General features: G+C 42.1%; 1 protein-coding gene across 3 annotated transcripts in view; it reads left to right on the forward strand.

The window, feature by feature from the left end:
* GADL1 (glutamate decarboxylase like 1) overlaps positions 1-25,731 on the forward strand; it is a 118,643-nt gene that overhangs the window by 19,299 nt on the left and 73,613 nt on the right. The window contains exon 1 of one of the 3 annotated variants that reach the window (XM_076331133.1): positions 1,416-1,466. The exons of 1 other annotated variant lie outside the window; for it this stretch is intronic. Coding sequence is in view for 1 of the 2 variants with exons in the window: in XM_076331131.1 (XP_076187246.1) it covers positions 14,136-14,142 (7 nt within the window). In the remaining variant the exon portion in view is untranslated. Of the gene's footprint in view, positions 1-1,415; positions 1,467-14,050; positions 14,143-25,731 lie in introns of those variants that run through there. One more of the 3 variants, XM_076331131.1, reaches the window with a different exon arrangement.

A 25,731-nucleotide genomic window follows, 5' to 3' on the forward strand; every position in this document is an offset into this window, starting at 1 on the left:
AACGAGGTTCTCTGTTAGTATCAATTACGGATACAGTGCTAGTGAGACACACTAGAAACTGACTGGACACAGACTTTCAGACCCATCTTATGTTGACCATTCACCCACCATTACAGAGATCTTGTCAAATCTTGTAAAAAAAATTCTGAAAATAAGCTCACTTTCTTTTTATGTTTGTTTGTTTTCCTGTTGGACCTTGCTGCAGGGTGAAGGAGAAGGGGCTCATTAGAGACTAGCACAGGAGTCTTGTTGGTTTGCTTTCCTATGTTGCCACCACATGTGTCTATCTTCTTTTTCACTGTTGTTGTCTATAGTAGCAAGGATCAGATAGAAAATCCGGCATTTCCTATGCATTTGTATACATTAAACCGCTCCAGGTGGGACTGCTGTCAAACTAGGTTAACTTTTAGACTCTTTATCATAGACGATGTCTCTTAAAATTACCCTGTGGGGTTTCAAGGCCACTGAGGGCCATGTGCTTCTGGCCTTTAAACAAAACAGAAGATGTGTAGGCATTGTAAATGAGAAATCAAGTGAAAGCTTCAGCCCATTCTTCACACCGAGAGGTTGTACATAACACTCTGGAGCAGGGCACAGCAAAGAGGGGACTGTGAAAGAATCCATTAGTAGTTATATTGTCCTGGAGCAGAAACTGGCATTTCAGTGCACAAATCACCAGGTACTTTCTAAACAGACGAACTGAACTCTGAGTTGCAAACCTTTGAAAGTCTCATGCATAGTTCCCAATAGGTGGGAAAGATTGGGTTTATAATGCATTGATATACCAAAAGTTCCATATTCTTTTTAGTGCTGAGTAGATTCTGGAAACCCCCTGAATGCAGTCCTCTTATTTACCATTTTGCTGTAACCTTTTTATTGAATTGATTTTTTTTGGACTGGTAAGGGAGAAATACTAATTAGCTCTCTCCATTTTTGATAGCTTGCCTTATTATAAAACTAATTAGTGTCTGACTTTTATTGCTGTGAGAATGAGAACACTGAAAAAAGCCTCAGAGTAGCAAAATTAAAAATATGAGATTTTTCTAATGATTCTGTGCTGGGTGAGACACTTACGTATTTCTTCCAACAAACTTTCATTTTCTTTGGTGTCCTGGTTTCAGCTGGGCTAGAGTTAATTTTCTTCCTAGTAGCTGGTACAGTGCTGTGTTTTGGATTTAGGATGAGAACAATGTTGATAACACACTAATGTGTTAGCTGTTGCTAAGTAGTGTTTATACTAAGTCAAGGACTTTTCAGCTTCCCATGCTCTGCCAGGTGCACAAGAAGCCGGGAGGGGGCACAGCCAGGAACGCTGACCCAAACTGGCCAAAGGGATATTCCATACCATATGATGTCATGCGCAGTATATAAACTGGGGGGAGTTGGCCAGGGGGTGGAGACCGCCGCTCAGGAACTGGCTGGGCATCGGTCGGCAGGTGGTGAGCAATTGCATTGTGCATCACTTGGTTTGTATATTCTTTTATCATTATTATTGTTATTATTTTCTCTTATTTTGCTGTCCTATTAAGCTGTCTTTATCTCAACCCACGGGTTTTACTTTCTTTTTAACTGATTCTCTCCCCACCCCACCGTGGTGGGGGGAAAGGGTGAGTGAGCAGCTGTGTGGTACTTAGTTGCCAACTGGGGTTAAACCACGACATTTGGAAAGGAAAAAGAAAAGGCAGTACTCTTTGGGATACTGCACTGTTACTGCACCAGTTCTTAAAACTAGCCTCTGAGAAAATGGGAGCAGTAAAGTGTAAAAGATACTCAGGGCTAGAATTGCTAAGCAAAAAATCCCGTTTGCTATCAACAGAGGTTTCTGCTTGAAAACTAATGGCATGATTATTACATTCATTCTAGTACTGAGAATAGTCATGAATTTGTTTGACATCTGAAAAGAAACCAAAGCATCCAGAATGGAACAAAAGCTCTTATTGCCACTCTGCTGCTGCAAATAAACTAAGTAATAAGGGACTAGGATTAAAGAATGTATTAATGGATTTACAAAGAAGGGTCAAAAATAGTAGCAGTGTTGCCTTTTGATGGCCAAATACTGTAATAAAAAGCAAATGGCCTTAAAGGGTCATCTTGAAAAACTGGAAGTAATCTGAGATACCTAATTTTGTTGCAGTGGGTCAAGTTATGTTAGGGGACTATATTATTGAAATTTTATTGAAAAGTTCTAAACTATAGGGATTGACCTTTGAAGAGGAATCAAACAGCTACAAGATTAAGAAGAATTATCTATATCAATATAAGTAGCCTTTTTTTAACAGGCAATATGCTGATTTGAGCTACTGATTTAGCACTTCTAAATACCAGAGGTAAGAGAATCTGTTTCAGTGATTGTGTTAGTTTTTCTATGTCTGAACTGCCACACTGACACTAGAACCGTGTCTAGACAAACCTTTAGAAATGGGTTGCTTACGTGCAGGATGCAACACACATGATGTAAAATTACATATTTTGGTTTTATGTTGCTGTTGACATTAAATGTTTGAAGACAGTTATGATTCAGGAGGGAATGTAACTGGTTTTAATGGACCACAGTTGGTTGTGAAGTGTATAATTTAATGGCATCTTTATTCCTGAATGTGTTATATACCACTCTGTATTGCTTTACATAAGTAGGCACTAAAAGAATATGTTAAAATGATGCATTTTTCTCTTTGTTTAATTTTTAACAGTATGTATGTTTATACATTTTAGGTTTATATACTTGTCAGATATTCCCTATAGTTCAGTTTATTTGTAAAACTGTACTGGCTTCTTTTCTAAAACAAGGTAGAAGTTAATTTTGATTTCTTTCCATTGTACTGCTGGCCAGCCTTGTATTTTGTGACTCATTTGGTTCCACTCTTTCTGATATGCCTGCAGAGTAAGTCTTTGTATCTGTATTCTTCTGTGTTGTCAAGTGGAGGAGACTGTGCAGTCTTGTCATCTCTACTATTTTGAATACAGTGAGCAATCACAGTCTGCATTTCCTTACCTGTTAAATCCAAAGAGACCCCCAAGAGAAAAGATGTCTTGGCAAAGAATGCCTTAGAAATTTGAATGGAGGGTGTTTCAGGAGAAAATCAGTTCTTAATGATTAAATTAAAAAATGTTCTTGGAAATAATGAATCCTTCTTCCTGCCTTGGCAGCCCGATACCAGCACACCTTGTGAAAGAGTCTACATAACTGAAAGATCCAGGACTTTGAACCACTTCCCTCAAGTTGCAAATTTTGCTTTGCAGCTGACTAAGTTTTTCTCTAATTTTCTTCCTAAAAAAATTCTCAAAAATGCTGTGTGAATTGCTTTTTTCAAAAGAGCAGTTCACATAATCCTAATATCTAACAGTGCTCCCAAAGTGTTTGATGGAGAAAAAAATAGCAGCGCACAGGCTCCCGTTCAGCTATTCAGTTGTGAATGTCTTTGCCAAAGTGAAAATGTGGCTGAAAATGGTCAAAAGGCCCTCTTGTTCAAAGTTCTCCTATTCTGTCATTTGTTTACACACTGCCATTTCTACACTGGAAACTCTAGTTTCTTTTTTTATTCATATACTGATCATATTGCAAAAGGTCTGTAGGTCTCCACGTCAAAACTCTACTCCAGCATAAAGGCTGTGCTATACTCCACGTAAGATGTACCACATCTTATGTTAACAGCGCCTTCCTCAGGTAGACCTGCCCTAGCTTTGCCTCAACTCTATCAGCAGAAACAGCTGGTGCTTTTCCTGGGTGCCTTCTTTGGAGGAAGTGGTCTTTCTAGTCCTTAAGAAGCAGAAACAGGGGTTACAGTGTTTCAGCAACACGGATAGGCTTTTCTCCTAGTTATGGGCTGGGACTTCCATTTCTTTTGCTGTGTAACCATTCAAAATCACTGGCTCATTCTCAGTCTCAAAACATGAAATGTACTCCATGTGCAGGGCACTACACCGGATGCAGGAGACGGGAGTTCCGATCCTCGCTCTCTCAGGAGTGTAGTAGGTAACTTTCAGCAAGACATTGGCATTGACTTGACCTTTCTGTACGCTATACTGTCTGTACACAAGCTGTTTTCTTCAATCTAACAATAGGGACTTTTGAAAAGTTATGTAAGAGCTGAAAATGCTAAGAGGAGTGAGCTGCTTAGCATAATTCTTGTCCTGAGAGGTGCTTATAGTTCTTGTTTATATCCTTTGATCTCAGAAAAGATGCTTTGTCACAAACTAACCTTTTTCCTCGGTAGAAAATTGTTGCTGGAGAAATAACTGGAAAGAAAAAAAAAGTTGCGACATATGTGCTGTACTGCGCCCAACTCCCAATCACCTCTGCTTCTTGGTCTTAAGTTTGAATTTGCAAGGCCAGCTTGTTGCATACGTTGCCTATTTGTAGCTGATGATGTAGTTCAGTGTTCTGAAAACTGCATGAAAACCAGATGAATCAGGACAGCCTCGAATTGCAATTGAATGTGTGTCCGTTGGATGTAACTGGTCACTTTACTTTCTGCAGGGGGGCCTAAACATTAAAACCACTTCCAGTTATCACAATAACAAGCTTTGGCATAGCTGTGCTTTTTGACCAACAGTGTACAGACAGACAAAAGGGCCATTGAACCACTTAATTTCTGCCTCTGCTATCATGAGAGAGCTGATATAGGCCAGAAGTGCCTTTTGGTTTCACGTAGCTAATACTGTCCTGAAGAGGTTAGTCCTCTCCCTATTGCTGCTTCGTTTTTCCTGAAAGACAGAGGAGTAGTAAGCCACCTAACTGAAACCGATTCTCTAATCTACATGGCAGTATTTACATTATTTAAAACATGTTACCGTTAAAAAAATACTTTGTTCTGGGTGTGGGCTGGTGACATCTGTTTGCTTCCTGCCTGTGCCTAGTCTCTGTATCCCAGCCATGACATCAACTATTACAGTCCCTGCTTAACAGCAATTGCATTTTACCTCAGACTTCTTTAGCCATAACAGGTCTTCGCACAAATACAAGAAATAGTGCTCATTGCAGTGAAATTGTACAAGGTCACATCAGATATGAAGATGGCTCAAAGAAGCTTTTTTTTCTCCTTGAATGCAGTTTCATGATGCTTGGTGTACACTCTACACAGAATTCTACATTTGCCATGCAAGTGAGTGTTGGAGTAATTTCATTTGCAGAACCCACAGGCTACTTTTTTGCTAAATAACGTTCCTCAGTATGGTTCTGAAATTGCCTGCTGCTTTGTATCCTTCTGAATGTTATGTGGTCCATGACGCTTGTTTTGCAACAGGAGAGAATTCATACAAAATCTGTCTTGAATTGATATAAACTTCATTCTTTTCCTGAATGTTAGAGAGACGGGAAGCTCATGCATTAGGCCTCCGTACTTAATATGGTTACATGCTCTGGAAGACAATGTAGATGTGTTCCACTTACACTCTGTGGTATCTGTATCCGCTTCCAAACAGTACCACGCAATGCCCTGCATTGGGTGGAGTGTTAGACTTGTTCGAGTGCATTTCTCGCGCTCATGTTACCTTCTGGTGGCTGCAAGTTACAAAGAACAAAAATCCTGGTTCTAGAAACAATATTCATGCCTTTTATTTTATGGCTTGCTAATGTGACAATTACAGCTTTTGCCACAAAGGTATTTCAGGATGGCATATACTTAGCCTGCTCAAAATTTCCTAGTTTTTATTCTTTTGGAAAATCACGAGAGATTTTTTTTTTTTAGGTGGGGAACAAACATGCAAGCTACTTCATGTGGAAAACCAGATACACAGGGTTTTCTTAAGATTCCTGACACTAAAAAACTTGAAAGTGGAGAGTTTGCCCCTTCTCTGCTTCATCACCTCTACTGTTGTGCTCTTCAGAGTTTATTGTCTCAAGAATATCTAGTGAAGCCTGATTCAAAAGTATCTGTAAAAGATTTTGGAAAAGAGCCATTGTGGGGGAGTCTAATTGAAGCAGCTGACTGATGAGTGAAACCCTGTCTTTTTACTAATTGCATCTTCAACTTTTGTAATCTTCATACATGGATTTTATCTCCTAACTTCCAAGATAAACCAAGGACTGATCTTTCATCTGTTCTGCCAGCACATATGATCATCTGTTACAGCCCTGTGCATGATAGCACTCTGGCTGCAGCAGTGTGTAGCTCCGTGTGGGCCACGTGCCAAACACCCAGCCTTGAGGAAGAGCCTGCAGCTTGCCTTGAGCATTGTGTTACTTTTGCTACTTCTTTAGCAATATCCAAGCTTGCTAGTTTAAAGATAGCTCATACATGCCCACACTAGCTGCAGTGACCACAGTAGAGCAGTATCTGGTGTTTCTCTAATTTTTCTCTATCCCTCCTCTGTGATCCCCTTTCTCTTTCTATGCTTAAAATCGAATGTTAAGATTCTTGCATTTGAAAAAAAAAAGAAAATAAAAAAGCTATGTGCACTTCTAGTATCTTTTTTTTAATTAAAAAACATCAAGTACAGACACATAGTAAGGATGAAAACACCTTGCTTTTATTAGCCATTTTTCCCTAGGCTTCTCTGTCTAGAACACAATGAAACAGGCAAATGTGAATTATATGGCTATCAAAAGATTTTGGTAATGTTATAAACCATAAGAATGAAGCTTGTCTAGTCTTTTTCTTTGTAATCAATGAGATCTTGAGATAAAGTTAGTCTGAGATTTGAAATATCCTCATTTGTTGCAATTCTTGAACATGACTACTTCTGCTCCCTCTTTTGTCTGCCTGATTCAAACAGCAAACAGAAGCCCTGCTCTAATCAATCGTTCGTCCTATTTTTAATTTGCAGGAGAGATTTAATCCCTCTGAATTACAGAAGGGGCAAGTGACTTCATAAACCTGAGTAATGAGATTTGTTAAGCATTATTTTATCATGAGGATCTTTCCTAGAGCACATATCTACCCCAGGAAAATATTTGATTAAAACATAATGGGTGAAACAGTATGCTGATTCCTAAATCCTGCAAGGTTCCTCCTCCTATGAGGTTTTAAATTCTTTCGCCTCCCACCAAAATCAGCATTGGAGAAGGGATATGACATGACCTGGTTTGCCAACAGTGATTAAAGGAGAATGTACAAGATGTATCAGTTATTCAAAAACAGTATTACAGTTTTGAGATCAGGCACCTCAGGTAGTCTACCCTTTAATAATGTACGTTGCAAGGCTTCTTTTGTTAAACATGGGAATAATAACAGATCTGTAATTATCATTATTGACTTGAATCAACAAAAGTCAGTTGTGCTGGTTTTGGTTGGGGTAGAGTTAATTTTCTTCATAGTAGCTAGCATGGGGCTATGTTTTGGATTTGTGCTGGAAACAGTGTTGATAACACAGGGATGTTTTCGTTACTGCTGAGCAGTGCTGACACACAGTCAAGGCCTTTTCTGCTTCTCACACCACCCCACCAGTGAGTAGGCTGGGGGTGCACAAGAAGTTGGGAGGGGACACAGCTGGGACAGCTGACCCCAACTGACCAAAGGGATATTCCATACCATATGACGTCATGCTCAGCATATAAAGCTGGGGGAAGAAGAAGGAAGGGGGGGATGTTCGGAGTGATGGCGTTTTGTCTTCCCAAGTAACCAATATGCATGAGGGAGCCCTGCTTTCCTGGAGATGGCTGAACACCTGCCTGCCCATGGGAAGTAGTGAATGAATTCCTTGTTTTGCTTTGCTTGCATGAGCGGCTTTTGCTTTACCTATTAAACTGCCTTTATCTCAACCCACGAGTTTTCTCACTTTTACCCTTCCGATTCTCTCCCCCATCCCACCGCGGGACAGGGAGTGAGCGAGTGGTGAGTGCTTAGTTGCCGGCTGGGGTTAAATCATGACATCAGTCTTGAAAGGTTGCATGTTCAAGGGTTATAAATTCCCCTATTTGGATTCCCCTACATTTTTTCTCAAGAAAATATAAATGTGATTTAATAGATTTAAATACACAACATGGGTATCTAAACTGGGTCTACGAAACCACAGAAGACTTGCCAGCAATTTGAGTGAGCTTCTGTTTGAGCAGCAAGTGGGGATAAAGCTAGCAACATGAGGTTGCCACAGGCCTGAGCGGGATGTCCAGCCCAGGCCTGCAGTGGAGTGGTGGGATGTCTTTTCAGTGCCTCTGACTCTTTAGGCTGCTGTTGTTGTCTCCTGCTCATCCTGCCCCTGGCACCACCAGCAGGGACAGCAGTGGGTTCTGGTATTTGACAGCTCCGTGCCCTGCCTCCTAAGGATGCAGAGGCTTTTGCTGCTTGTGAACTGCTCCCCGTGCTTTCCTCCACCTAGACTCTTCATAGCATGTGCGACCTTTGCACATCTGAATATGTGATGTCCAAAAGAAGATATGGCCTATGTGTGTCTCAAGGGAATGACATTTGATCACCTCTGATATGCAGAATATAATCTCTGGAAAGCGTGCTGTAGCCATATTTTGCTGCTTAAATTCAGTATTCCTTCTGCTGGCTTTGTCGTCTCTGCTGATGCCTTTAGGGTCTGAGCCTCACCTACTGATGTTTTGTTGTTTTGAGCCTTGATGTTCTGAACAATGTGTTGTGCCAGCCAGCTAGTGTAATATTGTTCCTTTGAAGACATCAGATGCTGCAACTTGAGAGCCTAACTACTTCTTCACTTTACTGTGTAGAATGATCAGTCTTCACCTTTGGTTGGCCTCCAGTAGCACAGCAACGTTATTCCTCTAGGCATCAAAAAGGTAATGAATGCCCTTCAACCTCTTAATGCTTTTTCTTCCCTGTCTCAGTTACCAGCACTAGACTACTAATGTTTGAGTTCCATAGGTGATGTTGATACCAACAGAGGTAACCATGACACTTCAATTATTAATGCCCCAGGATCTGATTTTCACAAGCGCATGGATCCTGCAGCTTTTGTTTACTCCATTTGGAGTTGGGAATTCTTTGTAATTCTAAAAATGGAGCCCACAGCTTCTCCTGGGGAAAAGGCAGAGAAAGAGCTAAGACCCTACTTTATGCACCTTCCAGGTTAGATTTGCAAAGTATCTGGTAATTTTGAAAGCTTCCATATTTAAGACCATCTAAAGGGCCTGGCATTTTTCTAAATAATTTCTAGAAGTTAGAACCGTTCACAGGGTGTTAAGGTTTGCATACCAAAATTAGGCAGTTCAAAATCTTTGAGTCTCTTTTGGATAAAATTGTTTTCTTGTTTGGAAAGCACCCTTGTTTTGAATTTCGGGGTAGCAGAACTGAAAAAACGTTTACGTGCTAACTCCAAAATGAACTCTCCCTCTCCCACTTTATTCTTTCTTCCTTCAGTTAAGGAATGTATTATTATTCTACTGTTCTGCTTTAGCTATTTGTTTACGGCCATTGGTTTTCTGCATAGTTTAGATGAGGTTCGTTACTTGATAAAAAGGTTGTGTCTTCATATAACAAACTTCAAGGAGGGGGACAGGTGATGAGAACAGAAAGTGCACTGAGGTGAACATTGCCGTATCAACTTTGTGAGCAGAAGAGAGAAGATGCAGGTTCACATCCTGGCAAATACAACAATTTAAGAAGAATGTTAGTTCATTAATGTTTAAATGTAGTTCTCAATAGTTTATGTGCAACACAATTCAGTTGTGTCATCCTGGCTGCTTTCAGAGAGGTAGGTATTACTTGTCAGTGTCAAACCTTTTAGTCTTCATTGCATACCACAGCTCATTATGGGGGATCATAGCTTCAGGTGAGGTAACTTAATTCATTTATACACAAGCTGGGCAATAAATCCATAAATATTTAAAACTGATGTATATTTACTAGTGTAATATTGCATATAGAATTAGTTGTCTGGTTTGTCTGCCAATGTTTCAAAGCTTGCAGCCTAATTATCATGTTACCTAAGTCTGATGGCCAGTGTTTTTAATGGATTCATGCTTCTGCCCTTTCCTTCAGCTTCTCCTTAAGCTCTTCTGAGCACCTGTGTGACCCAGATGAATTGAAATCTTGTCAGCTTAGTGCACTGACAAATGAAAATAGGTGACTAATGTTGATTGTCTTTTGATATTTCATACTCTGCTTGCCAAGAATGTCTCGTGTACTGCGATCACTTAAAATCCTACACACTCAGGATAGTCATGTTTTTCACAGAGACTGATTGCAGTCAGTTGACAAAGAATATAATCTTGAGCAGATGCTCACAAGTAGCCACCCCTTCTTATATTTACTTAGTACAACAAGAAATAATGAAGTAAGACCACAAAGGACCATTTAGTCATATGATCTGATCTCCTCTGTATTCTTGTGTTCCCCAGGGCTCAGTTTTGGGGCTGGTCTTGTTCAATATCTTTATCAATGATCTGGATGAGGGGATCGAGTGTACCCTCAGTAAGTTTGCAGGTGACACCAAGTTGGGCGGGAGTGTTGATCTGCTTGAGGGTAGGAAGGCTCTGCAGAGGGACCTGGACAGGCTGGATTGATGGGCCGAGGCCAATTGTATGAGGTTCAACAAGGCCAAGTGCCGGGTCCTGCACTTCGGCCACAACAACCCCATGCAGCGCTACAGGCTTGGGGAAGAGTGGCTGGAAAGCTGCCCAGCAGAAAAGGACCTGGGGGTGCTGGTTGACAGCCGGCTGAACATGAGCCAGCAGTGTGCCCAGGTGGCCAAGAAGGCCAATGGCATCCTGGCCTGTATCAGAAATAGTGTGGCCAGCAGGAGTAGGGAAGTGATCGTGCCCCTGTACTCGGCACTGGTGAGGCTGCACCTCGAATACTGTGTTCAGTTTTGGGCCCCTCACTACAAGAAGGACGTTGAGGTGCTGGAGCGTCTCCAAAGAAGGGCAATGAAGCTGGTGAGGGGTCTGGAGAACAAGTCTGATGAGGAGCGGCTGAGGGAACTGGGGTTGTTTAGCCTGGAGAAAAGGAGGCTGAGGGGAGACCTCATCGCTCTCTACAACTACCTGAAAGGAGGTTGTAGCGAGGTGGGTGTCAGTCTCTTCTCCCAAGTAACTAGTGATAGGACGAGAGGAAATGGCGTCGAGTTGCACCAGGGGAGGTTTAGACTGGACATGCAGAAAAATTTCTTCACCGAAAGGGTTGTCAGACATTGGAACAAGCTGCCCAGGGAAGTGGTTGAGTCCCCATCCCTGGAGGTATTTAAAAGACGTGTAGATGCGGCACTTAGGGACATGGTTTAGTGGGCATGGTGGTGTTGGGTCGACGGTTGGACTCGATGATCTTAGAGGTCTTTTCCAACCTTAATGATTCTATGATTCTATGATTCTATGTCATTAAATTTCATGCATGTACAAGCACTGAGGGCAGTAACCTGCATTTGGCTACAACCTGTCTTCCAGAAAGACATCATGTCCTGGTTGGGGGACATAAAAACATTAAGAATTTCTTGGTGCCCTTGTTAGCTTATTCCAGTGATGTATTGTCACCTTAAGAAGAAAAATTGTGTGCTTCATTTGAATTTGTCTGACTTCAGTTTCTACCACAGCTTCTTGTTATGCAATTCACCGCTAGGTTAAAGAGCCCTTCAGAATTCAGTATTTTTTTCTCTATAGAGGTACTTATATGCTGTAATCAAGTCAATCTTTTTGATACGATAAACAGATTGAGCTCTTTAAGTCTCACTTAGCAGCATTTTTCTTCGATTCTCAAATCACATTTTCAGCTCTTAATCTGTCCCCTCTCCAATTTTTCAACCTTTTTTTTTTCAAAATATGGGCAGGAACACAGTATACAAGATTGATCTCATCAATGATATATCCAGAGATAAAACTATCTCCCCTACTTCCTACTCCCCTGATGCAGATTAATCCTGTTACCAGTGTCAGAGGAAGCGTTTATGATGAGTTGGTGACTACAACCCCTGTATCTTTTTCAGCAAGTGCCATTTCCCTCTCAGTACACAGCACCTACAATCCTTCATGCTTGTTACAGGGATTTAGTTATAGTAAATGTATTTTGCTTGACAAGGCCCAGTTTGCCACTCAATTCAAACTACTTCCTGTGGTTGCTTGGTCCTTATTACCTTTACCATTTCTCTTCTCTTTGTGTAATTTTCAGATGTGACCCCCTTTTCACAGAAACATACCCGTTTGATGAAGGTTCCTTACTGTCAGCTACTTTTTGTCATCAGTCATTTAGGCAAGTCTTAGTCAATTCAGCATGTGCTACAATGATATCATGGGGTACGACATTTTCTTTTGGACTGTCTTAAAGGTCTGAATCATCACTATGCACTTAACCATATGAGCAATCTCATCAAAGAATGAATTTAGAGAAGTTGGATTAGACCTGATCTTCATAAAAGAGATTGGAATTATTTCCATTCCTTTCTTTGAAATCTTTTTAAATGAAATCTGTTATTCCCATTATTATTTGGGGTTCTGATGTTGGCCCGTATTTTCCTGTCATTGCAATTGCCCTTTTTTGACTACTGGTATAACATTAGCACCCCTTTGGAATTTCACAAGTATTCCAAAGTTTACTAAAACAGGTGAAAGAGCCCAAGTATCTATTCTGGAACTGGGAGTAAAAGTTATCTAAGTTTGCTTATAGGAGAATGGTCATGATTCCTATCTTTCTTAATTAGTAGCAGGCTGGAGCCTTCATAGTCCCCTTGAGATCCATCTACCTGTTTCTTTTGTAGCACAGAAGCACTTATTGAACATATTTACATTTTCCACATCAGCACACTACATTTACTGATGGGCCAGAATCACCACTGGATTTTCTTTTATTCCTAACACACTTAAGATGTCTCATTTGTCTAGCTCTCACAACCACAGTTTTTTTCCTGCCTATTAACTTCCCTTATCAATTTTTGATATTGTAACTTGTAATTTATATCAGCTGTAATTTATATGATTTCTCTTTGTTTTCCATTTTATTTCTAACTGCCACCTTTGTGCTTTTATGGGAAAGTTGCTGCCTTCTGTCACTGCAAAATCATAGTGGTTTGGCCATTTAAGAGAGTCCTTAAGAGACCCTTTTTTCGGTGTTCTCACCTTTTTGCCCTGTCAGTTCCCCTTACTGTTCTTCTCAGTTTGTGGAAATTAGCTCTTTTGAAGCAGCGGAAATACATAGTTTCGATTGGGGCTGTCCTTCATTTACCACGACGAATGCAATCAGGCCATGATTGCTTGTTCCCAGGCACCTACGAACTTTTAATTTAGTGATATCTACCATTTTTATCTATCACAATGAGGTTCAAATACTTACCTCTTATGGCTTCGTAGAGGCTGCAGTTGAAGCTAGGAAAGGGCTACTTTTGTTTCCTCACAAACAAGGAAAATTAGGATACTACGTGTGAATAAATGTTTGATTCACGCCTCAATATTTCACCAGCTTCCAAAAATCTTTGCCAAACTTAATCAGACCTTAATTTTAATGGAAGGCATGTGCTTTTGGGGGCTTTGGTAGTTAATTTTTGGACACTTTCAGACCTTCCTGTGACAATAGCACTAACACCTTTTGCCAAAAAGAAAGCTTGTTTTTTTAAAGGTAGCAATTACGCGGAAGAAAGGGGATGAGAATTAAGAAAGCCTGTGTCGCGTTGAATGGGGCTGGTGTCCTGGAATAAACTGGAATAAGGAGGTGAGCCACAACTCACTTGCGAGGCCTTAAAATAGCCCTTAACGGCCGGTGGTGCCAGGCCGGGCCTTGATGAGCAGCAGCGCGCCGGCAGGGAGGCGCGGGCCGCGCAGCCAGCTAGCTGCCCGCAGGGTCGGCCTGACTGCGCCTGCCGCCGCCGCTCACCCCCGGGAAGGGTTTTTAAGGCACCGGGTCAGGCTTTTGAGGCACCGAAACAAACCCTGTCACAAGCAGCGACGGCAACGAACCCCCGACTTCGGGACTAAGGGCAGCTCCCGAGCATTAAAAACTCCCTCCTTATTTATCGCGGCCTCCCCGCCGCCGGTCCCCACACACGGGGGGGGCAGCCGGGCAGGGAAACCCTGCGGGCGGCTCCCCCCTCCGCTGCGCCCGGCCGTGCCCCATCACCCCCACCCCCGCCGGAGGAGGTGGCTGGCGGCGGGCCAGCGGCACCGAGGGTATTAATAGGCGGCCCGGAGACAGCGGCCGGGCGGCGGCAGGCTCGGCTCGGCAGAGGACGGCTCGGCGCGGGAGCGGCCAGGGCCACGCCGCGGAGGTGCCTCCCCTCCTCTCCGGTCCGCACCCGGCTCCCACCGCGAAGGCGTGATGGAGGGTAAACGCTGCCGGGGCTAGAGCCGCCGCCTTGTCCCTCCTCTCTCCCTGCTTCAGCGGGGCTGCGGCCGCCGGGGCGGCGCCGTCTCGGCCGGGCGGCGGGGCTCCGGGAAGAGGGAAGCGCCTCGCTCTCTGCCCCGCTCGGGGTTTTTAACCCCTTTCCCTGCCGGCCGCCGGCTTGCGGGCGCTCCCGGGGCCTCCCCGCCGTGGCTACCACCGGGCCCGGGGAGGAGAGGGACCTCGGGGCTGAGGAGGGAGGCAGGGTCGGCTCGCAGCCGAGGTGCGGGAGGGGTAGGGCTGCCTTCGTGGAGGGCTCCCGCCGGTTCAGACACTTCCCCAGTAACGTGTGGAGATGAGCAGAAAGGCTGCCTGTTGAATATCTGTCTATAACCTCCTTGTGTTAAAGTGCAGCAGTAATGTAGCCAGAACGGTTTAATAAGGTGTAGAGTTTGCAACAATTATTATAAAGGCATTGCAGCACAGTATTTTTGTTGAAATAAATGATCTTTAAAGAGTGGTACTTTTTTTTTTTTTTTTTTTTTTCCCCCCAGGCACCAGAATAAAACAGTGATTTGCTTTGGAGCAAAAGGTCTCAGGAAGGGAGAAGTTAATCCTGTTTTATAAATGTATGATCAAGTTAACTTGTTTGCCTGCATTAACAGGAAGGCCTTGCATCATTATGTAATGAAAAATAAAAGTTGATTATATGTTTATGAAAGTTGGGAACATGGAAGACCTATGGCTAATACAATAACGGGACTTCCTCAGAAACTTGGAAAATGAGAAGCGGTTAAATTTTGGTACGCTTAGGCTTTAGGTATGCCATTATTTCCAAGGTTAAGAAATGAGGAATTCCATGGTCTTGTGAGTGGAAACTGGTTGCTAAGTCAGAGAATAGTAAAAGTGTTTCCAGGCGGCAGTCCCCCCTCCCACAAGATCAGTATTCTTGATGAGAGTTTCTCCACCTATCCCAAATTGGGAATCTCTTAGGAAAACAGTCAAAAAGGCTTGGGATCTAGTAGGTTTCTTCTAGTTTTACCCTAAGCATGGATGAGACACTAAAAAAGTTCTTACTTCCAGGTTGAGAAAGTCTCCTAGCTTGTCTCCAAAAGTTCAGTGTCTAGCATTCATGGGTGACCTAAGTTATTAGCACTCTATTGGTGGAAAATCTCCAAACAAAAATAATATATTTGAAATTGAGAGAATATAAGAACTCCAGAAACTTAATATTTAAGGACAATGATTCCCTTTTTCTTAATTTGCTGTAAATTGAATGATCTTTGTAAAGTTACATGACAACTCTAGTATGCAGTAGATATGTTCTAGAGTGCACAGTAGCTTAAGGCTGTACTGTATGAGTAGCGGCAGCAGTACTGTATGAGTGGCAGCAGCTCCAAAAGTGATTCCCTTCAGATGCAGCTTATCTTAATATCCTCTGCCAAGACAACACCAAAGATAAGCTTCTAGCGGTCACTGAGACTGAGATCCTGGTGTTCCCTTCAGCTGAGTGTTCTTGTTCAAATATTGCTCAAAGTATGCTGCCAAAAGTCCAATTTCCTTCCAAAATCATTGGCTTGTGCTGGTAAGACAGAATGAGTCTAGTGATAATATGGTCCCCAGCCTTGTTGCTGCAGGTTTTTCAGTCCCTCTGCCTTCCTTGTGAGTAGCATCTGTAACTTCCACCTACTTTCCTCTCATCAGAAATCCTTTATTCTCCCTGTCCCCTCTTCTTCCCTTTACCTTTGGTGATTTGCTGTGTTTTCTGCCTGGTGAATGAACTTCACATCAGTGGGATGGTGAAGGAAGTTGGGCTGCTCTGTAGCCTTCGCTGGGGATGTTGATTGTAGCCTGATTATTTGTGGATTTAGGTGACTTGGGATCTGGGGAAAGATTTTGCTCCGTATTCAGAGCCATTGGAGAAAGGAGGCTCAGGTTCCTGAGGTGGTAAGGTCTTTGCTGCCTCCTGAAAGCTTTTTTTCTAGCAAGTGTGCATCCACGCTTAAAACCAGGTCTTTCTGGGCTGCTATGTGCAGTCTTTCTCCTTTCAGTAGTGATTTTATGTGCTCTTAACTGGATCTTGTTAAGGTTGTATGGGAAAACATCTGGGAGAGAAAGGCTGAAGGGCACTTGCCTGTTGCAGCAGTAGTGTTGTGTTTGCTTTGCACAACTGGAGCAGCTGGCAAAGTGGACACAGTTGCAGTGGAGACTTGGATGTGTTTCCCAGTGCACAGAGTTATCCTTGCAGTGGCTGCTGTGGCTGTGAACACAGTGGGAGCGCTCTTGGGCAGTGACATTGATTTTTAACACCCTTAATGTATCTGAAAGTGAGTGCTTGTGAGGTTCATCTTGCTTGTTGCTAATTGAGCCTAATTTCTCTCAGACGTTATCACCACTGTCCACAAGGGCAGCCTTACTGACTGTGCAGGGATGGGTAAGAGGATTCTTTAGGCTATGCCTCCACTAACACAAAAGATAGCAAAATCCCATGTGTGAGTGGGGACCAAGTTGTAGACTCCTACTCCTAGCTGTGGAAACAGGTCTTGACTGCATATATCCTTCAGTCATTTGGCACCAGGATAGCTTTCGAAGATTGTTTTGGCAGGGAGAAAGCCTGGAGAATTCTGTATTTGGAGAAAAAAAAAGGTGAGATGTTCCCTTGTGGGGCATAAAGGCTGAGTCTGTTAAGCAGAGTCTCAAGCAAATTGTTACTAGCTCATCAAGTACAACAAACAGAGTTGGAGCTGGAAACCACAAGAGGAAGGGAGCAGCCAGCATTTATGCAATATGCTGCTTTTTTAACTTCTGAATTGCTGGCTGCTCAGTGTGTATATGTTAAGTTTGGGGCGTTACGTTCGCATCTGCCAGCAAACTGGGGAGATGAGTCAGCAAACATTTATTTCATGTAAGATGTTCCTGTGTTGCCATCTGAAACAGGTGTAATGTGAAGCATGGTAAAACATACTGGAAGTTAGGGTGACTTTAAGGCTCTGGTAATGTGACACTCGGGTTAGTATTTTGGTCAGAGCAGAAGGATAAGATCTCTCCTGTGTCTTAAAATCTGATCTGATAAAAAAGATACTAGGATCTTTGCTAATATCACTTCATCAGAGGAAGGGAAACATAGGTTTGCAAGAAATGAAGTTTGTGTCAAATAAAACCTGTGTGAGTGCATTCATTGTGCTTTAAAATTAATAAGAATTTTCTTGGCAGTTAATGAACGTTTAGTGAAGAAGCTTAATTTGACATTTGAGAAGTTCAATAAATAATTTTTCCTTTCTTGATTAAGGCATCTTTTAAGCTGTCACTTAGACAACCAAGAATTGTCAATTTTTAATGCATTGGGAGATCTTGTTGCATACTGATTCAGCTATTATTGCCTATTAAACAGTTTAGATTTCACGTGCCTTAATTTCCCTGACCTTGATTATTTTAAGCAGCCTGCTTGTATAAAGACCATTTGTATTTGCTCATTTGCTCATGGCTTGGACAGGCGTACTCTTCGCTGGGTAAAAAAACTGGCTGGATGGCTGGGACCAAAGAGTTGTGGTGAATGGAGTTAAATCCAGTTGGTGGCTGGTCACGAGTGGTGTTCCCCAGGGCTCAGGACTGGGGCCAGTTCTGTTCAATATCTTTATCAATGATCTGGACGAGGGGATCTGAGGGTGCCAGAGTGTACCCTCAGTAAGTTTGCAGGTGACACCAAGTTGGGCGGGAGTGTTGATCTGCTCGAGGGTAGGAAGGCTCTGCAGAGGGACCTGGACAGGCTGGATTGATGGGCCGAGGCCAATTGTATGAGGTTCAACAAGGCCAAGTGCCGGGTCCTGCACTTCGGCCACAACAACCCCATGCAGCGTTACAGGCTTGGGGAAGAGTGGCTGGAAAGCTGCCCAGCAGAAAAGGACCTGGGGGTGTTGGTCGACAGCCGGCTGAACATGAGCCGGCAGTGTGCCCAGGTGGCCAAGAAGGCCAATGGCATCCTGGCCTGTATCAGAAATAGTGTGGCCAGCAGGAGTAGGGAAGTGATCGTGCCCCTGTACTCGGCACTGGTGAGGCCGCACCTCGAATACTGTATTTGGTTTTGGGCCCCTCACTACAAGAAGGGCGTTGAGGTGTTAGAGCGTGTCCAGAGAAGGGCAATGAAGCTGGTGAGGGGTCTGGAGAACAAGTCTGATGAGGAGCGGCTGAGGGAACTGGGGTTGTTTAGCCTGGAGAAAAGGAGAAGTTTAGCCTGGAGAAAAGGGGAGACCTTATCACTCTCTACAACTACCTGAAAGGAGGTTGTAGCAAGGTGGGTGTTGGTCTCTTCTCCCAAGTAGCTAGTGATAGGACAAGAGGAAGTGGCCTCAAGTTGTGCCAGGGGAGGTTTAGATTGGATATTAGGGAAAACTTCTTCACCGAAAGGGTTGTCAGACATTGGAACAAGCTGCCCAGGGAAGTGGTTGAGTCCCCATCCTGGAGGTATTTAAAAGACGTGTAGATGTGGTGCTTAGGGACATGGTTTAGTGGTGGACTTGAAAGTGCTAGGTTAACAGTTGGACTCGATGATCTTAAAGGTCTTTTCAAACCTAAATGATTCTTTGATTCTATTTCCATAAGCGTTTATTACATGTTCAAGACACAAAAAATGGACACATTGCAATACATGTCTTTGTATTTCTCTGACTCCCCCCCCCCGCCGCGGTCAGATTTGGGATAGTCAGTCCTCATGCTCATCCCAAATGTTTACAGAAACTACGTCTTCAGGCTTTGCAAAAATCAAAAGTTAAATTTCTTACGGCCTTTTTTGCCTTGTCTCGTGTCACAAACTGTAGAGGTTGTTGGAGGTAGTCGTTTGTAAAGCATTGATAGCTCAAGGATACTCAGTAGGACATGGCTAAATTGGGGCCATTTCCCCCCTTTTTTATTCTCCCATCTGTGCACATAAGTTATCTTACTTTAACATTAATGGGGTTTATACATGTGCAATGAGGGAATAATGAATTTAAAAGGCAAATGGTTGTTTCTGTTGATCATTATTGTCAGGGCTAGTCTAATGGTAATAAAAGATTACTTTGACCTGGTTCAAATGTATATATGTCCACCTCTATTACTGTTTCTTGAGTATTTGTAATCTTGATTTTTTTCTTTTTTAAATGAAAAACTTGTCAAGTGTCAGCAAATAGAGGTATCTTTAAAGAAAAAGTCACTGGACCAGAGGTTTTTCAGTGCCATAAATATGATGAGGAAAGTGGTTCTTAGTGACCAAGGTCTTTTGTCAGTGAAGTAGCTACTCAGTTGCTATGCATCTCACTTTATGTAAGCTGGAAAGCCTCATAAATATGATGTTATCCATTGGCAGGTGTCAGGGTTTCAATAGGAAAGGTTGCCTCATAAGCAGCTTGGCATCCCTCCGCTAGTTACACTGCAAGACAGCTTGTGTCTCATTGAGCTTCTTACACTCATTTTTCTCAAGCAGACCTACTCCATTGTTCATTGAGCCCCCTTTGGGGCCAATATATCATGTTAAAAAGCTGTTACACCTGCCTGAAGGAGAAAGAGCAAGCAACAAATGCTGTATGTACGTGGTATTTGGTTGCAGTGCTGACACTGATCTCAAATGACTGATTAAGGTTTTGGCATGGTCAAAAAAACCCAAAAGAAGTTATCCATCTTCTGCCTTCCTTAGAGGAAAAATGGAAAATTGGGATCATGGGTGAAGTCAGATTGTAGGTGGTGTGGGGACTCTGGGCCTCTTTCAGCTGCCTTGCTGGGGGAGGGATCACATGGTCTCATTGGTGAGCTCTAACATGCATAGCATGGTCAGATCTGTGCTTCTACCAGGCATCATCCAGGCTGTTGCCCTTGAAAAGGACTGCCAGTGTCTTCTGCTGGGACTTGCCACTGTGTATTGTCACCCAGCAGCTTGGCCTCTTGCAGCTCAGGAGTGGTTTCCCAAAGCCACATAGGAAAATCAAGGCAAGCACGATCTGAAGTGATGGGTCCAGAGCCCTGGTGGGTCCCTCATCTGTGTGACTGGTCTCTGCTGATCTGACCAGCAATGTTATAATAGTCTGTGCAAGGCAGCTTGCTCCATTTTGAAAGTGGATTGAACTACTTTGCTATACATAATATGCTAATAAATTATGAATGTCTATGTAGGAACTAGTTCAGAGGACCTAGTGGGCTGGAAAGTTACATCCCGATTTATTATGCACGAGCTTCCCTGTGTTAGTAACTAAGGGCATATCTCGGAACAATGTTGTAGACATGAATTAGTGAGCAGTAATTGGAAATCCTTTGTAGGAAACAGAAAATGTGGAAGCGTTTATGATGTTAAGAAAAAGTGAGAGGAAAAAAAAGTTGTTTTGACTGTAACTTGAATGTACAGGTAAAACTTCCTAAAATGAAATTTAGACTTTTCACCTATTTTTACATTTTAACTTGCATTGAATCCCAGAAAACTCAGTTTTAGTAAATTACTGCTTTCTTAGTTGATTTTTGAAAGACTGGATTTAAAAATTGTTTTTATGTTATGACTAAAAATATAGTTCTTGCATGAAATTACAGGCTGTCGTGGACTCTTTTAAATCAAGTTGCAGGACTTCCATTTGGAAAAAAACCCCAACTGTATTTTCACTTCAACTTTTTCCAGCGGGAAGCAGTGAAATCTCAGGGATTCTTTATATTCTATGTGGGTCACACATATATTCATCACTTCTGTCTGAACTCAGCCTCCTGAAGTTGTTAACTTTGCTATCCCGTGCACAGTGCCTGTGATTGACTTGGATGTTGCAAATATATTCACTTTCCCCCAGAAAAAGGAGCGTTCATTAAATGTTCATTATCAATGTGCAACTTCTAATTAAAATAAAAGCCGTTTTGTTTCTCACATGCTCCCTACACTGTTGGCAGATGTTAAAAATTAGAACGTGAGCTGAGAGAATCTCATTGGGGTCAGGGAGTTGGGATTTCCATTTCATAGTTGGCATCTGCCGTTTCTCAGTTTCTCATCAAGGTGAATTCCAATTCTCTACAGCCTTTCTTCCTAATTGGAAATGTTACAGCATGAATCATTCCTGCAGTTACTTGGTTAGGGCACCGAGAAGTCATTATTAAATATTATCATCAGTTCCTGAGGTTTGGCTGCATAAAAATTCCTGATTCTTGTTTCTTAACTTTTGTCTGTGGTTTTTTTGTTGTTGTTGGTTGTTTTTTTTTGTTGTTGGTGGTGGTGGTTTTTTTTTTTTTAGCATATCCTGCCAAGTACTATTGTGTATAGCAAGTGCTTGGCACACAGTGAATGGGCACAACATGTCATGAGCGTTCAACTAAGAAGGGTGCTCCCCAGGACTCTGGAAACATCTCTGAAAGCAGAACCTCTGTCCTCGCACAGACCTTTCATTCCCTGTCAGATATGTGTCACTAGGGCTCCTCTCCAGGTTTCCCTCTCTCTTCCCAACCTTTCCTTTCAGAATGGGAAATTCAGGTGTGGGATGGAGAATAGGACCCGTTTGTTGTAGTGTTGCCGTTCAGTGCTAGCAGTGTGCTCAAAGAGTCTATTGAGAGGCCTTTGAGACCGGACACAAGCACTTTTGTTTTCCTCAGGTCCTGCTCTATAAAGGTCACGTTTGCATTTTCACAGTTGGAGGATTCCTGTGTGTGGGGGGCTGTTGCAGACCTTCTGAAGGGAAGCACTCAGCGTGTTCCCTGTCTACAGGCCTTGGTCCATAAACCTGCAAAACAGGAACACATAGTATAGGGACAATTGCACAAGCCCTGCCATACCCATGCCTACTTTTTTTCCATGTGGATGGCTTTGTCAGGACACCAAGATAACATATGTACTGGATTCTAAGAAATCTGCATCTCCTTTACTTGGCAAGAGGCCTGGGAAATCAGTTTACTAAGAAACAATGTATTTTGCCTTAAAACTGGAGTGGCTTTACTTCAGTCATAGACATACAGAAAGCCGTGATTAAAGAAACAAAAATGTCTTTAAAGATTATGTATGCCAAGGGACTCACATAGCTGCATAATATGGGACAGGTTTGTGTTTTAATACTTTGATACATGATATGGCACCACAGTAAACATGGTGGTGTGGAGTCTTGACACTGAAGTTCACTTGCTTTCGTTTGCTGGACATACTGAAAGAAAATACTGAGCTCTTCTGAAAGAAGAACCATGACTAAATCATGCAGAATGAGAAATGTAAAATTTGTTTCTGATTAATGCTGGCAATTATTATTGCATTTGTTACAAAGCAGAAATCAACCTTTGGTCAAAGCCAGCCTTTTGCATTCACTTGAACAGTCAATGGTGCTAGTACAGTGTAAACTGAACAGGATTTGGCTCTGGCATTCAAGCACAAGCTACTCTTTCACAACCACCCCCTTTCTGTTTCTGCCTTTTCCTTGTGAGCAGTAAATCTTTCTGGGCATTGTATTCTACTCTCCCAAATGTTGTCAGAACGTGCCAAGTACAAGGCTCCAGTTTCTTTCTGTAGTGCAAGAATTTAGCAGTGAAAGTTTCTATATGTTTATGGAAACACAGATGCAGCTTTTAAAGTACTTGGTAGTGCTTACATAAAGATAGAGAAACATCTGAAAAAATGTTTACTTTTCTGTATGTTATTTCAGTTCCAATTAACTTATGTTTTCTGCTGCAAAAATAATATTGATCATAAAAATTAAAAGCTGATGGAAGTTCTTAGGCTTATGTAATAGAATATTTCATTCAGGATGAAATGTGAGAATTACGGGCCTGATTCTGCCATTGCTGAAGCCAGTGGCTAAATGCCCAATTGCCTTCAATTGGAGCGGGATCGAGTCTTCTCTTTTGCAGAAGGATATCTTGAACAGTCAATAATCCTTAATCTCTGATTTAAAGCACTTCCATTTGGTAAAGTTTTAGTTCTGTTTCAAGCCTGGAACCATTTGGCTGAAATTACATTTGATATACTTTCTGGAAGTCTGTTTTCTGAGTCTGCTTAGGAGTCTGTTTCTGTATTCCTGAATAGAAAAGAATGTATTTATTGCAGCCACATCTCTAGATTGTTTGCCTATCATGTTTGAAAACAAAAAAGGTATAGGTGACAAGATGCTGTTTCTACCAAGTGAGCTCCATGTGGAAGGTATTCCCTTAGTGCAATCAGGTGTGTTTGAGACGGATATTTTGGAAGGCCCAAAATTCTTGGAAAATAATGTTTTGAGCATTTGAGGTATGATTTTTTTTTTAGAGAGACAACATGAATTATTGGCTTATAAAGGTAGTGTGTGTGTGTTTCTTAGCTTGGATGCTGAGCTCTGAGGAGGTGTTAAAGGCATGCTATTTAACTTGGGTACTGTGACATAAAAAGTGAACCTTGAATCTTTCTGGACCTTCACACATCTAAAACAGTAAATTGGTCATAGGATCTTTTAAAAAAATGTGGTGAAAAGAGAAGTTATGGAAATTCAGACTTTTATCATCTACTTAGTTTTCCTCTTCAAGGTTTTTACTGCAACCAAGAGGAAGCACATTTCTTTTTCAATAACGAAGAGTTTGGAATTCTTATAAGAACTCTAGAAGTCAGACAGTTAATAAGTAGAAGATAAAGTATCACAGGATTTGCAGCAAAATCATGAGGGATGGGAATAGTGTATATATGCAACAGTGGTTTGTAAAACCTGAAGACCTTTACCTCAGGAAATGTGTATGTTTGGGGCTTGATTTAACTGCTGTTTGTGGAATAGTTGTTCCTATTAATTTACAGTAACAGTCTTATGGTATGTTCCAGGGTAAAATTTAGCTTGGCAAGTTCAGGTTGAAATGGTAAGTGATAACCAAAAAATTATTGAGAAAGAGGTAAATAATTGCAAGGTGTATTATTTCATGAAACATAATGTGGGCTAAGTCCTGAACTCTTTGCTGGAGCCTTACACAGGTAAATTGCTGTTGAAATGAAGGCTCTTTTCCCTCCCTTCCTTCTGACCCCTCTGCTTTGCCTTTCTCTTTTATAGGCTGTGCCTGAGACGCAACACAGGTGTGTTGGGACTAGGGGTAGACTATCACCCATTTTCCAGAGGATTTCTTCTTCCTCAGGCTCCACAAAGTGTCCTGTGGAGACTGTAAAACTGTGTATAGAGGTGAACAGACCTGCTTCAAATAGCAAGGTGTTGTTAGACCTATCACCCACCCCCCTAAAGACCTTGTAGAAAAAGTAATGTAAAGTTCTGCTTTTGCTTTTCACAGAATCCCTGGAAGAGATCATTGTAAAGTCATGGAAGTCCTGGTATCACATCTCTGTGCAAAAGTGTCAGAAATAGTGCTGATGGAGATATCAATAGAAAGCTTTTGCACAGCTCTGGTTCTAGAAGAGACCTGAGAGGTGGAGCAGAGCAAAAAAAAAAACAAAGAGTTAGTGAGTTATCTTGCTCCACCATCTATTCTTGTAACCAAAGGAAGTATCAACATCTGTGCTCTGTGACAGATATTAATCTCCCATATAGTTTTTTAGATCCTATCCTTTTTTCCATAGAAACAAAACACCTTTGACATACATGGAGATGGTAGCATCTCCAGGTGATGTCGAGGCTGAGATTCTTTTTTGTGTTTATGTTAAACTCTGGTTAGTACTTAAGGCAGCTATTTATGCATCAAATAACTAACTCTCAATCCAAAAATAGTGCCTGTTCTGTCTGCCAAAAGAGCTGATGCCTTCCAATTCCTAGTTAATATCTGGTGTTTTAAGTCTTGTAAAGTTGAGCTACTAGCTTGTGTTTTCAGAGAGAAACCTCTAAGACTTCTTCAGAGCTGCAGTTTCTGTACAGTGCCTCTTCTGTGGTGTGCTGGGAAGCATGATGAGAATTTATGTTTTTGATGTCTGTGATTTTCCCTCTTTGCCTGTTGAAGATGTAATACTGTTTACCTGCTTGTTCTGTATCTGTCCCACAAGAACATTTATGCCTCTCCTATAACAACGTGCCAAAGGCTACTCTGTTCAGCAAAATTTAGTATATTGCCCCTTTGGATTAAAAACAGGAGTAATTTCAGAAGTGCAGAGGGTGCGGGCCTCACTTTTGTCATCAGCGTTACGGGAAGCCTGAGGTTCCATCTCATGTTAGAATTTTATCTTGTTTGTCATATCTCTCCTTATAAGTGAAACTGAACTGAATAGCTTCTCTGAGTCATCAGTAAATAAAAGCTCATGGGATTGACAGGGTTTCTTTCAATTAATGGACCTTGAAGTCATGCACCTTTGTAGGCAGCATTGTTGTTGTTCTATATCCTCCTGTGTGCATGAGCAACTGTAATTATGATAAGCATGATGAATGTGTCAGACTGCGGTGTCTGGCGGTCTTCTGGAAATTCAGTTATTTGTTTGGACTTGTGAAAAAGCTACCTTTCTTCTGTACTTTGTAACTGGGCCAAAAAGTAAAGCAGAAAATGAAGTCATTTGGGGCATAGAACTTTCTCCTTTATACATCTTTACCCTTCCACCATCCTCACTGTAGATGAAGACAACCCTTCAAGGTAATGCTGCCTGGCTTCATAGATCTTAGCTATTCTAAGGCGAGAACAGCGGATGGATGCTGTCTGTAACCCAGATAATTTAGATATGGTAGTTACC

This window comes from Aptenodytes patagonicus, chromosome 2, assembly GCF_965638725.1.
Source record: "Aptenodytes patagonicus chromosome 2, bAptPat1.pri.cur, whole genome shotgun sequence".
In the NCBI taxonomy this organism is placed as follows: Eukaryota; Metazoa; Chordata; class Aves; order Sphenisciformes; family Spheniscidae; genus Aptenodytes; species Aptenodytes patagonicus.